We start from the raw sequence: 15,220 nt of genomic DNA, 5'->3' as shown, positions 1-15,220 counted from the left end.
AAACCATTTTGCTCACGTTTCTGTCTTGAATCGAAGATGTTCGCAGCACGTTTCCATCTCAATATAATTGCGTTTCAGAAACAGAAATCTTCCTAAATCTACACTCACTTCGCCCAAGAGTTTATTTCCAGGTTATTTAATGATAAAGCCGACCCATTACAGAGCAAGAATGGGAATGCGGCTCCACGGTGGCTACTCTATCTAACACACTTGAGCGAACGCAAGACTCGATTTTGAATTAACCACAGAAAATTGATCCGTTCAGGGCTGGTCCTGAATTGTGTCAGCAACAAACACTTTAGAAAAGCTCTTTTTAATTGGAAACCCACACGGTACGAAAGAAGGTTAACCTATTGAGTAACTGCCCCACTTTGTTTTTTTGTTTCTTCGACCTTCCATGCGCGAACAGCACGTTCCAAGTTGTGTTGTTATACCCCTTGTATGACCCTTGCACCCCCACTGAAAGTTTTGAATAGAACCACGCATCCATCCCTGCCTCTCAGCACATACAGTCCTTTAACATTTGGTGAATATGCCTTAATGACAACATTCAGTATCTGAATTGTGCCGCCTTGTAAGTTAAATTCTTGAACAATTTATCCTGCAGGAATTGTGACTTGCAGTTTATCGTCATTCATATTTTACAGAGGCTATGGCAGAATATTGGATGTCACTCTGATTAAGCAATCAGCCTTGTCATCGACAAAATAAAAACATTGAAGTCAGTTTCGCTAAAGGGTACGTCCTTTTATCACGGCTGACTGATTCTGTTTTGAATCGCTGATTAGCATTGATTGGAGTCACTGACCGTTGGAATACAAGGTGATCTATCGATTCCAACACCGAGTTTATGTAAGGAACTCTTTCCCAGACTTGAGTAGAATGGACTTGGTCAGTCAATTTTATTTCTCTCCCTTGGCATGAGCAAGTTTATTCCATAACCCAGACACATGTGAGACATTAAACCCCAGAGGTAACTCCAGCCACGGCTATGCTTATACAGCTCCTTCAAGTTTACTAACTGGAGTTTGATTGGCATCACTGAGAAGAAAGCATACGTTCATCAGGTGTATCTTACACCCACCTGCATCACAATAGATATTAAGACCCCAAGCTTTGCACGTAACGACTTCAGACATCTGAGACCATCGTTGCAATGGAGAGGTGGCAGAAAGAAGCAAAATACCCAGCTTCGAAGGAGGGTCACGTGGAACTAAACCAACAAAACTCCCCGAGTTCTGATTTGTCTGTATCATCTTCACCCAGCAGAAATTGGTCTCATAGCACCAACTCAGACGCCTCGGTGTCGTCCTGGTCTGTCCGTCTACCACTAATAAACGCGAAACCAGTGACCGTGAAAATGGATGACATATCGGGTGCAGCGATCAGTTTCCCCCACCAACTGTCGGCCCCGGAGATGGAAATCAGAAGCTACGGTCAGTTGACGACTCGACCTAATCACGACATGGCGGAGCGACTTCAAACAGAACAGGAACTGTCATTAGAGAAGGGCGTTGAAAAAGGCCAAATCTGTACTGGGAAGGGGTTGGAATTAACAGAGCAGGCCCTGTGCAACTCCACAGTGAGCAATGCCGATGTTGATGAAACAGTCTTGAGGAGAACGGAGATGTATCGCCATCGAGGAAGACGATATTCACTTCCTCTCTCAAACCCTCTAAGAAATAAACCTCATCAGATCAGTCAAGCAGTTTGGTTTGAGAAACCTGCCACTGAATATGACCAACAAACATCGAAGGCTTCCATGGACAAATCAAAAAGTAAACTATCCCTTGCTGAATCCGATGAAAGTGAACATTTAGCGAGTCGATTGGAACATTATAAACGTCTTGGAAGGCGAAACTCTCTGCCTCATCAGCCAAACCTATTTGACGAAGGAAGGAAACTTTTAAGTGAAGGTGTAGGAGAGAGAGAATCTCAAAACAGAGGCAGTTCTCTTGGATCATCTTTGCTTGGGAAGAGTAAATTACCGGCACACTGTACCGAGAATATGACTAACTTGACCTCGTTGAACGAAGACCCGGAGGAGCCGGCCAGGCGTATTCAGCGATACATTCATCGGGGTAGGCGCTTCTCTCTTCCGCCGGTAAATATTGATACAAACAAAAACCCTAAGAATACGAATACGGACAACGCTACAAAGACCAAACCAAACAGACCGCCGACGCCTGCTGCCAGTAGAATAAACTGGAAATGCGTTGGTTGGCATGACAACAGAATCTTATCCAAATCTACGGAATGTTTAGCACATACATGTACACAACCTGTCCCTGAAGCTGGTACTCTGCAGACGGCTGGCAAGGATAAGTCGAGTCAACCTAGGGCCGACAACCAAGTCCAATTCGACAAATACATCTCTGATAGCCCTGAAGTCAAGAGAAGTGCCTTTGGCTCAACTGGAGTTACTTGGGAAACAGTACCGACTCATAAGACCTTCTCCTTCGTGTATAATGATGAGAATAATAAAAGTGAAATGGTCTCGCCTCCTTTGGTTGGAGGAGTCGTCTTAAAGTCAGTGCATGTTGACCATCAGCCCGCTGAGTCGGTAAGCATCCAATCCGAGCAGTTAACCTCTGATGTGTACGTTAACATTGACAATAACAACACAGTAAGTCCTCATGCAAAGACTTCCTGCTCAACTGGGAAGGCAATACCTCCTACAGAACAGATTCTCAAAGGTTCATGGAGAAGGGAAGACGAACAGGAGAAAACCATTCGCATCTTGAAATGGATCCTTGACGAGCAAGCACAGAGGACAATTGAAATTGAAGCTCAAAACCTGAACTGAATAGAGCAAATCAATTTGTTTTCAAATACATGTACCTCTCTCGAAATAAAAAATCCTCTGCTGTCACTAGTGCTTAATACACACACACACAAATCCTTTCCCTCTCTTCAATGTTTCGCACATTTTTAGATTCCAATTCCCATAGTTCATAGAGCAATTGTACGATCAATAGCAAGTAACAAAAATACACACATATTACCACGCATACTCATCATTTCCAAGCCGACCGTTTCACTCCCTTTATTCAAGTTGGATGATGATAGTCTCGTTGCTTGTCTTTTTTTATTGTTCCATTCACTTCGCCTACTGTTATTCGATATCTAGGATCTTATATCAAACGTTTACTCAAATAAGGTCGCTGTCCTGATCATCGTGAACATGATAGCATGTGTAAGAATATAATATGCTGACTGAAGTATAAATTCTGTGTTCTGCTTTTGTGGTGGTTTGATACCTATTTCCTCTCTCAGTCAATACAGCTTGGTTTGTGATATTTACATGTGTATATTATCATGTGGCTAAAATTCCAAGTTTCTTATTGGAATAATCTTCAATAATCTACAATAATGAACGAAAAAAAAAACTGATTGCATTGTAAACTTTAACGGATCTTATTTCTTCCAGGCTCCGTGTACCGTCTCAAAGAGAAGTGCAGGCTGCGGCCGAACTTAAAATAGCAAAACAGATCTCTTTACCGGTTGCCAGTAATTAATGATTGAAACCGCAGTTCTTAAGATTAACAGTCTTGAAGCTTTGCATGCAAGTCTGTGAATTTAACATCTGCAAAGTTGTTAAGACTGATCCAACAAGAGTTACGAATTAAACACCAGATAACGATGTCTTCCAAATTTCATTTGTATTTGAGGTTTTGTAGAGAAATTGTGGACTTGCTTGCATGATAACTTCAAGGAATATAAGAAGAAAAGAGTTTTAGATCAAAAGGCGTGGCCGTGATTAGAACTGAACCCTGGGCTTAATACGGTTCTCTGACAAAATAAAGCTTATAGTCTCTTTACTCTTAAGAAGGATGAAAATATTGTATTTGTGCAAGTACACTCATGCACGATAAATTTACAATTCAGTGAGGAGCAATTTTTACCACCGATTTGAATTTCTTGGGAAAACTGTTTTTCAATATGGGAAACTGCATGTATAATTATGTTTTGTTGTATATTTGTAAGCATCAACCGGCTACTTGTACATTTTCATAAACGATTTTAAACGGAACTTTTATTTTTTCACAATCGTGTGAGTAATGGATTTGTCTTTAAAATGTCAAAATTTCAATGAGATTTACACGTGTCTTTGCCTTACTTTACACACCGAAGCAAGCTTGGTCGAACATGATTTATCATTCATCTTGTATTCATGATTGGTATCTGTTCGCACGCAGTTGTTGCTGGCATCAGGTTCGTCTATGTGATACCACCGATTGAAAGACGAATTCGATCCGTCGGTCCACACGAAATTTGACGTTTCCAGCCTGTCATTGAGACCCAGCCAGATACCGGATTCTTTCACAGATGCTTCTCGAGCGAGATTCACGATGAAATCATATTCCTCCGCGTTTACTACAGAAGCTAGATGACATTGCCTCACACCCCTTGAATAAGTGAGGCAATGGTCCTCGGCAGACTGATATGCCTTCGGCTCCAATACCACGAGATAACAGTGTTGATAGTAAGCTACCCACGGAGGGTGGCATGGGCAGTAGCCATCGCTGATCTTGACGCTTCTTCCTAAGATTAGAAAGATGGCTATGGCTGTAAATACAGACGTCTTCATCGTCAGTGCTGTTTGAAAATGTCTCTCAAATCCAGACTCTTATTACTTGATGACGTCTGAAGTTTGAAACGGCAAGAAAAATACATTAAATTCCGTCAAAGTTAGTATTGAAGGATCACTTTTTTCTTCTCAAATTACCCAAATGCGATTCGTCAGTTTACGCTCAGTCTGTAGAACCAGGCAATACAGCATAACAGGACGTCGATCAAAATCTGAACGCGTCCGCACAGAAACTGCCCTTCCTGATTATTCGAAATTGCGAAGCAAAGCGGAGAAAACGTTGGGAATTATATCAGGTGCATAGTGATGAATAATGTAAAATGCATCGACCCTGCTGGGCCCTGTTAACCTGTTACCATGGAATCGGATCTCGAATCAATGACTGAATAATTGAGAAACCAGTTAAAGAACACAGAGAGCGAATATGCCTTACAGGAGGGTATTTTGTTGTCCTTGATATGATGATGCTGTGCTTGTTCGCTAAATAATACGTGACACAGGTTGTGGCATTTTTGTTATTGACAGGTATCTTTCATTTCTGTTAGAAGTCACAGGCATGAGGTGGCCTCCCTCGAACCCCCTTCACCATTAGTCAGCTCAAATATTGCTGATCTGCATCAACTCACATACATATATCTAGGAAACTGCAGCATGTCATCTTCCTTTCCTAGCAAAATGTCCACACCTTCATGATTTCGACGTCATATATCCATTATAAGTATGTCATCTAGCAAAATCTGTATTGTTCTGAGTAACCTTTGTATCCAACGTACTTCATATTAAACCGTGGTGGGCCGTGCCACTGAACTTTGGAATGTATGTGTATAAGTTTTATTCCATAAACGTTTTTCGTCTGGTAACACCCATCCATTCATACAGAACTAAAGTGAACAAAATGGCTTCCAAAATTTGTGTTGTCTTGTGCTTTGCTTATTTCTGTGCCAGCTTTGCACAGGGTGAGTACATATATAAAGTACGTAGTTACTTTTTGACAGCAGATTGTAGGAAAAGAACCGACAAGGACTTACTTCATTGGCAGCACAGTTAGATATTGTTGTGTCCTAAACCAAACTTTTTGCAACGATTTGCAATCGTGTTCAATATACACGGACTAGTGTGTGCTGTTTTATCATGATCGTGTTCAATAATTAAACAAGTACACGGACTGGTGTATGCTGTTCTATGATGGTCTGTTCAACCATGGGTTGTAGCTCTATGGTTCAACATACACGGACTGGTGTATGCTGTTCTATGATGGTCTGTTCAATATACACGGACTGGTGTATGTTGTTTTATGATGGTCTGTTCAATATACACGGACTGGTGTATGCTGTTCTATGATGGTCTGTTCAATATACACGGACTGGTGTATGCTGTTCTATGATGGTCTGTTCAATATACACGGACTGGTGTCTGCTGTTCTGTGATGGTCTGTTCAATATACACGGACCGGTGTATGCTGTTCTATGATGGTCTGTTCAATATACACGGACTGGTGTCTGCTGTTCTATGATGGTCTGTTCAATATACACGGACTGGTGTCTGCTGTTCTGTGATGGTCTGTTCAATATACACGGACCGGTGTATGTTGTTCTATGATGGTGTTGACACTTCTGCTGCTTTTTATTGGTCTTTGCCTTCCAGAAGCATGTTTTATGTAAAATGTTCAGTTACGTTCTTGCAAGGATAACGTAGCGGCTTTCTGTCCCTATACACTGCTACAGAGTGTGAGCCCAATAGGCACTTTTGTCGTTGAGCATCCATTCAAATAATTATGGTGTACACGTGTTGTTTAGTGCTGTTTTGGGGCTACTCTCCCAGGTACATTGTTACCAGCTCTATAAAATGACGCATGTCTAATCCATAATACCATGGGCCTACTTACTCCAACAAAATTGTACACACTAATCACGTGCCCTTTGTCGCACGTATCAATTTACATTTGTGTGACCTATGCGCAATGGTTGACAAATTTTAGAGCGTTTTTCAATTTTCCACGACCTTTGTTAACTAAGCTTTACAAAGATTGCCGTCATTCTATCGCTTTGATTTGTCTAGACGGTAAGGGCAAGTTCGACCAAGGACCACTAGTTAATTAGTGGTTATTCGTGACGTACCTATAGCGCATGTGCAGTGAAGTTAAAGTGCGCCGGCGAACGACCCTAGTCAACCGTTATCATGTTAGGCCGAAGGGGAGAAACGGTAGCCGCAGGAAAGGCAAAATAGCAAAATTAAAAGTGGAAAATGTCATATACTAGTGAAATGCTGTTTTTTTCCCGGCATTTTTCTTATAACTGGTACTCTCTGCACTGTGCTTTTAAAAATGGTTTCTGGCAACCAACGACGCAACCATCCTCGGAAGGCTGGTCGCGAATGGTTGACTAGAAAAGTCTGGTTATCGTCAACTAACGTGTGTTCGATTAAATGATAGTCGAACTGTGATTAACTACAGTCCTTAATCGAACTTGCCGTAAGTTATTCTTTAGCGGATTCGGAAGAGAGGATACGCAGCCGCAATATGCGCTTCTTTTTTCTTATTTCGATTTTCTGCTCTCAATCGCTTATTACACACATTGTACACAGAGATCTTGGGTTTCCGTTCCATTTTGGCGGCCATGTCTTCTTTTTGAAGTGCTGAGGGTCTATGCGGAGTTCATCTCTGATAATTTTGTGCACGTGTGTACACATCGTGAATGGTGTGCCTGTGTGAATTTGGCCGTATAGACTTGTATTGCATTTGGTTAGCAAAATTGGAAAATTGGCTTCCCGGTCCACTGCAAGTTGAATCTTTTCTGACAAATCTAAAGAGTAGTAGGTACCGGTATGTATCAATATAAACCAATTTTTGTCCGTCGATTCCCGTTCGACCTCTCATCAATCGGAAGAATTAATCACACTTTTTCTTCGATTGAACTTTCTTGGAAACGTGTCGCACATTCAGTCCTTCCCAATGATTTTGTGATTGACACTCTTTATGTGATTTTTTTTCTCTTTTTGTTTTTCTGCTGAAGCTGGGGCGTATAACTGCCCAAATGTGTACGACGACAATGGTTCCCTGCGTCAGGGTGGTTTCGATTGTCCACAGTACAGCTTGAGTGATTCTAGTGGCATTTACTGCTGTGACTCTGGAAAGACTAATCAGAAATGTTGCGATTACAGTGCGTACTCTGGGTATGACTATTATTATCAACTGAGGTAAATACAAACTATTTTTATCTGAGGTATAACTCTCACGCCCCCTCATAGACATTTGTAGAAGTGAAATCTCTTTGCAGTAAATAAACATGCACTTGTAATATCCAAATTCCTTTTGGCCAGACATTTCTGACAAATGAATGTGTGTTACTAATATCATGGTGAGAGGAAGTATCATTTTACAAGCTGATGATTTTTTTTAATTAGTGGACTGTTAATACTCATTGAAGCAAAATCAACTTCGCAACTGCATCGCACAAGCTGCGAAGGTGCCCGTCGGTCAGCACCCTGTCATGACGCCAATAAGTTTACAGCGCCCGGTTGGATTGGCCTCCAGCTCCAAGTTTAGTTTTCCCTAGCATTTGTTTCAAACCACTTTGATTAATTCCGAGACCTTCACTCTTGACTTGACAGCGTTGGGGCTATCGTTGGTATAGCTATCGGTTCCTTGGTGTTCATTGCTGTAGTCATCGCTAGCATTGTTGCCTGCTGCGTTTGCTGTGTCAAAGCGGCTGCTAGTCCTACCCCTCAGCCAGTCACTATGCACAGTAAGTCCTATCATTTAGATTAGGGTAGGGCTCCAGACATACCTCTTATGGAAAATATTCCAAGGGATTCCGAATCCTTATGATTCAAATATCGGCCAATAACAATGACAAAAGATAATATATTTATAAACTGTTTTAGTTCTTATATAAGCTCATTTTATTCGTTCATTTCTAAAACGCTACAGTGCTCTGCAACAATTTCTGCTCTTGATGAACATCTATCACTGTTCTCGAGCCTCATATATACGTCCTTGGCCTTCAACAAGCTACAGATTGATTGTCATAACGCTTTATTTCAGCTGTCGCCGTACCTCGGCAACCTGCTGGGGTAAGCATCCAACAACAAGCTCCACCTGCTTACTACTCTCCATCCGCTCAGTCCGTGCCGCAGTCTTATCCCGCCCAACAATTCCAACCAGCCCAACAATTCCAACCAGCCCAGCCACCGCCCATACCTGGGCAGAACCCAGCATTTGGAAAGGATTCGTATCCGTACAGTCAGTGAAATATGCAAGAAGTGTATCAAGACTTTGGAACAGAGCGGAGGTTCTGCCTGGAAATAAAATAGCACTCATCAACAAAGAGAGGCTAGTGTGTAAATTACATTCTCGAGCGTAATTCTTTGGGGAATCCAGTCTGGATAAATTAATGCTTATGAAAATAGAGGTTTGCAATCAAGCATGGAACATTTCATATATAGTACTCACAAAATTCCCCTAAGTATTGCTTTGGTTTCACCTTGTATCTTTGGGCTAATATTTACATCAGCTTGGCTGCTTTTTAGTCCTGTGTGGAAATAAATATTAGTTGCAATGCTATCATTATATCGGTTATAATTTACAGCAAAGCTTGTCCGAATGAGAAATTCGTGTATTGTTATTTTTGTGTACAGTTGAGTATGGTCGTGAATTTTTAACTAAAACAGCACAGCACTATTTTGAAGTTGGATTAATTATGAAATAACTAATAACGCATTTGCGAATTAAAAGCTCCTGAAAAATGCTTAATATTCATCTGATTTTAGTAGTATGAATATAGAATTTCGTAGCTTTTGAAGTGCAAATGATTGTTTCAGAAATAGTGATGTATAAAAACGTGATAATGAAATATTTAAACATTGTTACAAACACAAAAAAGATTAGGAAAACATCGTTCTCATTGGTTTTTTTTCTGTCAGGTATGTCAGTTACATGAAACTACACTGAAACTTTTCTTTCTGAAATAAGAAATTTTTTTACAGCTTTTGATTGGCGAAAATCGTAAATAAGGTGAAACTTATTAAAGACTCTTTTTTTGAAGGAAAAAGGTGTATTATGTTAACTTGTTGTTTTTAGTTACCGTGCAAATATATTTTAAAACAGCGAGATATGCCTTACTTTGTACTTTGGTTTTCTCAACTCAGAGGGAGTTATTATATTAAAGACAGGGCGGGTGCTGAGGGCGGAAAATACGCTCAAACAAGGAAAAGATGACTAATATGGGGAAAAAGTATTTAAAAGTTTCAAGTGAGTGCATATACCCACTCAGGGTGCAGACCACTAATTCAAGTGAGAATTTCTGACCAGCTCATTAGCATTAAAAGTGCCCCCACAGTTTCTTTTGAAAAAAGAGATTGTTTGGCCCCCAAAATGGTGAGATTGTGTAAATCGTCGCCAGGATCAACTCCCTGGGTCTTTGAGCTTTCATATGAGGGCAGAAGGGCTGAAAACTACGGTTGAAAAATGGTCCTAAGTGCCCGAGAAAGTTGAGGGTTGCCACTTGAAAAATGGCTGCAATCAGACTTCGGAAAAATCACTTTTTGGGGGGTGATTTTGTTTTGTGGGAATAATTAAAAATGTAATTGGTTAACCCACAAAAAATTGAAAAGAAATTGAAAGATAAGTGACCAGACAAGAATTTCATTTGTGTTTCAGAAATCTCAGGGATGTTGGCGTGCATGCTATTGGGCCCTGAACGGTGCTGATTTTACACTGTTTTCAATGGGGCTTGAATTAGTGGACTGGACCCCTCACAGTTTAGAGTGACAACGCCGCCAACGTCCCGAAGCAATCTCACCACTTGGTGGCGCCATTGCATTCCTGAAAATCTGACGGCGCCGGCGCGGCCGGCATCTGGTAGTCGTGGCGCCTGCATTTTTGGGTAGCCTAGCTGTTTCTGCCCATGTTCTGCCACAACAGTATGTTTGAGGTTTTCCTGTCATGTTTCATCAAAGCTTCGAGTAAATAATCGGGTAGGTCCAGAGTAAAGGAAGTTAAAATGATGTGATATCTTTGAAAAAGACAAAAAAAAATGAAAGACAGAAAATTTGAAATAGGCTTAGCAGATGACGACGTGCATGATGCTGTGTGAACAGGTGACTGAAGGCTGCTTCTAGAACTCGAAGTCACAAACCCTGTGATACTCCCTGTGCCTTCGAGGCAAGGTTTACTTGGCGTCATAACGCTATGGGGTTTTGGAATCGAATTTTTGTGGTGAAATGGTTTGCAGCTGTAAAAAAGCTAGGTCTATTGAACCAAATTTTTCCCTGTTGTCAGCAAATCTGCTTGATAGGCCAACCTTAGTGCCTGCCAAGAAGGGGATAATACTAGTTTCAGAGCATGAGACGGAAAATGTAACCAGAATCTAAGTTATTTACATCACCATGACAGGCACGAGTGTCGCACTCTGTCATGAATGTGCAAGAGGCTAACCTGACATATTTCTCTGTTCGTATTCCAGCATTTGGTCAGCTTTATGTTTCACAGTGCCGTTATTAAATCGACAACTTCATTAGCTACATAGCCTGCATTGGCCAGAAAAACATTTACCACATCAAACCATCAAAAGGAGCATGACGCTACTCTTGACCTGACAACAAGCCAAGTTATTTCTGGAATTACCCATTTGCTAACATTACTAAAACCTAACGAGCATGTACAGGTTAGTCAAAGAAAACGACAACTAGCAAGTTGTGGACCAGATTATATCCGGAAAACTGCAGCTGTGTACGTGTAGGAATGTTAATTTGACTTCGTTCTGAAGAGTAGATGCCCAGTTGTTTTTAGAAATTTTGATCCTACCATCATGCCAGAAGGTAAAGGAGCATTGCGGGAAGTTTTGCCTAAGCAGGGACTAGTGTATCAGGAGGAGCAACCCACTGTTGTCCTCTGTAAGCCCAAGCTGTTGCCTCTCAAGTCTGTTACTTTGGAGAAGCTGGAGAAGATGCAGAAAGAGGCAGAAGAGAAAGTGAAGGAGCAGGAAGCGGCAGCTCAGGAAGAAGGGATTGCAGATGATCGACAGTGATGAAGATGAATAGAGTAGGGATGAAGTGTAGTATTCAGATTCATGCACTGGCTAGAGAACAGACGTCCTTGATGAGTGTCAAAGACCACCAGCAGCAACATCTGTCATAAGCCTTGTATACTGTAGTTATGTCAGAACTTCCTTTGTTTCCGACTTTTCAGTTGTTTGGATGCCACATAAAAGTTCAGCTCTACTATACATGTATATACATTCTCTAGTCCCCAGAACTTTTGTTTGTACCAAACAAAATAAGTACATGTACATTTACGTATTGTAAGTAGGCTCCAACTGCTTTGGCTGAATGATACGTGTAGTGTGCATTTGTTTTTTAAATTGAAGAAAAAATAGACTTCCTGAAGTTTTTTAGTCCTTTGGCATCAGACAATATTGTGAATATTGTTGTATATACATGTACATGTAATTGGTTAACACTGATGGTAAATCATTTGCTATGTGTTCAGTTTAATTGTACTGTCTTTGTATGAGTTTGAAACAAAAGATGAAAACTACGACATGGTTTCATGTACGTGTCATTTATTTACCCATACCATTTAGCGATTTAAGAAAAAAAAGTGCTCATGTAGATTCTATGCAGCAACATGTTCTTTGAAGTGAAGACGCATGATCGGACTGTATCAGTCATTTGAAAATTACCTTGAAAAGCCTTGTATGCCCAATCTCATTTGGTCAATAAAATAAAAGTCCAGCATTTCTGAGTTTCAAAATAATTTTCAATGAAATAAAGCATTCTCATTTCTCGTTTTAACATTACAGAAGTATCTGGTGATTTTATTTTGACTGTGTGCATTTTATTGCTAGTGGTAATAATGGCATTCATGAGTGTGCCAAAGTCCAATGCAAAAGTCAATGACACATTCTGAGTCCAAGTAATAGGACATAAATCAACCAACACCAACGACGGTAAGTCAACCATATCTTGAATTTCTGTGGAAAGAGATTTGAACATGTGATTGAGACACCAGAGCCGAGTCAAAAATATGTTCTATTTGCAATCAAGCAGCAGTCTGGATAAATTTTACAAACACATGTAACTAATGATTTACAGGTACAAAAATATACAGAAAATTTCCCAGCAATGAAAAACTTAAGAAATAAACACCAATCTACAGTACGTAGTATATAACGTGAAAGGCATCAGGCCCAATATAAACTAATGGCCAGGCTCAGTTTATTGTTACATCTCCAACTATTATGACATCTGACCAAGTATTTTATGTTGACTGTAGTTTGTACATTCAAGAAATGTGAGTGTAAAATAAATTGTCATGAAAATAATGTTTTACAGCTGAACAGCTTGAGCTTGCTGTGCGACTTGCCGAGCTCTTGTCACATAGTCTGTTGCTTTCCGACGTTCAACCAATCGTGTACCTTCAAACACTCCCTCATTGCGTGGCAGGCCATTTGTACCATCAGCAAAAGTCAACAGGCCTGAAATAAACAGAAATAGTTCAAATAATTTGATTCCAAGAAGTAATTTCATTACTAGAACTTGTTAAAAATCAGTGAAAAACCTTGCTATGAAGAACAGTCACATAACATTTCTACACTGTCCTAAGAACCTGCTGTCATGCATGGCACACATAAGACTTTGTCAATAATAAATACAATCTATATCGTTAACCTACCTAGACCACTGACTTTTCCTTGTTTGAATTCTCCCTCAAACGTCATTCCATCTGACCGGGTAAATACTCCAACGCCGTCAAACCGCCCCTGTTGAAATTCACCCTCATACCTACAGCCAAATAATTTTTAAAAAATGCCACTGAATTCTTCTCCTTCTATCTGTGGAGTAAAGATGGCAGTGTTCAGCTCATGAAGAATGACTAGTTCCGGTCCTCTTCTTTTTAGTTCAGCCCCAACTGTCTAGTATCCATCAAATTCCAACAGCAGGTTTTGCTAGGGTTTTGATGGTTTGGTACTGCATCAGTACAGGTCATCCTACATACTGCATAGACCCATCCTGACATATAACTCCAACTCCAACAGAGTTGTATTGTTGGAGTTAAATTGGTACAGTGACCTGCTTGCACACGTACATTGAGAAGTATATATATATGTTGAAGCTTGTTGGGTTCAATATGCTCCAGAGTGCAAGAGCCTAGGGGCTGGGGTTGGACACCAACCAGACAGAAGTGGGCAATGTAAGTCATTTACCAGAGAAAACCGATGCAAACGTGAAACACTGGCTTCACCAATGGGTGCAATTTTAATAGTACAGGCAGGTGGTGCAGAAAGAGCCACCATTACTATTTACAATTAAAGAGTACCACTAACAAAGCTGTGAGTGAAAGAACATACTTGGATCCGTCTGGGAAGACCATGACACCCATTCCACTGCAAAGTCCTTGATCAAAATAGCCGATGTAAGTAGATTTATCAGCTAGTATCAGCTGACCAACTCCGTGCCGCTTGCCTGCAGATTTGAAGCAAATCGTGTGTGTGGTACTAGCATAAATATTCTAGGCTTCTTTGATTCTCTATTTAAAACCCTCCTGTGGTTTAACAGCACAAATACACATATACACGGATGCCAACAGTCACTCTTGTGCATATGATTTCTGTATGGAACACAATATGCACACTAACAGCTTCAAAGTGCATATAGTTGGTTGCCAGCACAAAATGACCCAGGGTCTTTTGTGCAGTCCTCTTCACTGCATTTGGTTTACTGCACAGTTATGAACATGAAACAGTGAGGCACAGTTGTGAGGCAGCACAAAAATGCAATCTGATATTCCTGTGAGGGACAGTTGGTGCAGTGCACAACATGACACAGCTGTTCATTTTTGTGCGGCTTACCAACTGACCCAAAGAGTAACTTCAGCATAGGAGGGTTAAATAGCAAAAGAATTATTAATGTCTTAATATACATGTAAGTTGTAGTTTAGCCTATAGAATAATTCCCTGAATAATGGCTACATCAAAGCGATTAAGCCAGTGCTTTAACCAACTATCCTCCCAATTATTTCTTTGTATTTAGACAAAACTATTTTACAGAATTTGCTGATCCGTCTTTCAATTCAACGAACACAATGAATAACTTCAGACATACCTTCCAACCATTCTCCCTTGTATTCATCCCCATCTGGATATCTGTAAACTCCCTGATTTGTCGTCATTTCTTGCTGATAGTGTAGGAAAATGCTGGAAAGAGAAATAGCAGGCAGGTGGATTTTAATCTGAATCAGTGTGGAAATCTCAGAAAAACACCTGAAAAATAATGCAAACTGATGATGGTAACTGTTCCGTACCTTGGTGGAACCTTTCTTCACTTCAGTCTGCCAGTGCCAGTTGGAATATGTACCGCCTTGACCAGAGAAATTCTGATTAATTTACAAACAATTCAGCTATATACGGAAGAGGCTGTCGTCACAATTTAAAAAGGTGCTCGTATTTTATCAGGATGTGTGAACGTCCCACACCCATAAGGTTACATGCTTTGGATGCTTTAGAGCACAGACTGAAAACCAGTCCTTCACCATACACAAAGCGCTTTCACACTTCCGGGCACCAGGCTAAACTTCTCTGATTCGGTAGATACGACGGCCGATAAACAACGGCATTACGATCATTGTTCATT

The 15,220-nt window shown here is 40.6% G+C and overlaps 3 protein-coding genes across 3 annotated transcripts; 2 read left to right on the top strand and 1 right to left on the bottom strand.

The window, feature by feature from the left end:
* Positions 1-5,390: 5,390 nt before the first annotated feature.
* On the top strand, positions 5,391-9,639 carry LOC110979869 (uncharacterized). The gene is made up of 4 exons (XM_022235994.2): positions 5,391-5,547; positions 7,603-7,786; positions 8,201-8,334; positions 8,634-9,639. The coding sequence occupies exons 1-4, from the start codon at positions 5,406-5,408 to the stop codon at positions 8,837-8,839; spliced, it is 666 nt and encodes a 221-aa protein (XP_022091686.2). The 5' UTR covers positions 5,391-5,405; the 3' UTR covers positions 8,840-9,639.
* Positions 9,640-10,355: 716 nt separating this feature from the next.
* On the top strand, positions 10,356-12,392 carry LOC147796898 (BBSome-interacting protein 1-like). The gene is made up of 2 exons (XM_087144621.1): positions 10,356-10,564; positions 11,053-12,392. The coding sequence occupies exon 2, from the start codon at positions 11,398-11,400 to the stop codon at positions 11,614-11,616; it is 219 nt and encodes a 72-aa protein (XP_087000747.1). The 5' UTR covers positions 10,356-10,564; positions 11,053-11,397; the 3' UTR covers positions 11,617-12,392.
* morn4 (MORN repeat containing 4) lies at positions 12,134-15,091 on the bottom strand. Its single transcript, XM_022235995.2, has 5 exons — positions 14,892-15,091; positions 14,693-14,784; positions 13,939-14,053; positions 13,263-13,372; positions 12,134-13,065 (listed from the first exon to the last, which is right to left on the bottom strand). The coding sequence occupies exons 2-5, from the start codon at positions 14,757-14,759 to the stop codon at positions 12,917-12,919; spliced, it is 441 nt and encodes a 146-aa protein (XP_022091687.1). The 5' UTR covers positions 14,760-14,784; positions 14,892-15,091; the 3' UTR covers positions 12,134-12,916.
* Positions 15,092-15,220: the final 129 nt, after the last annotated feature.

The sequence above is a fragment of the Acanthaster planci genome, linkage group LG13 (assembly GCF_054643075.1).
Source record: "Acanthaster planci isolate LZ-2023a linkage group LG13, COTS_SCS, whole genome shotgun sequence".
Taxonomy (NCBI): domain Eukaryota; kingdom Metazoa; phylum Echinodermata; class Asteroidea; order Valvatida; family Acanthasteridae; genus Acanthaster; species Acanthaster planci.
Note: the sequence above shows the minus strand (reverse complement) of the source record. Positions and strands in the feature narration are given on the sequence as shown.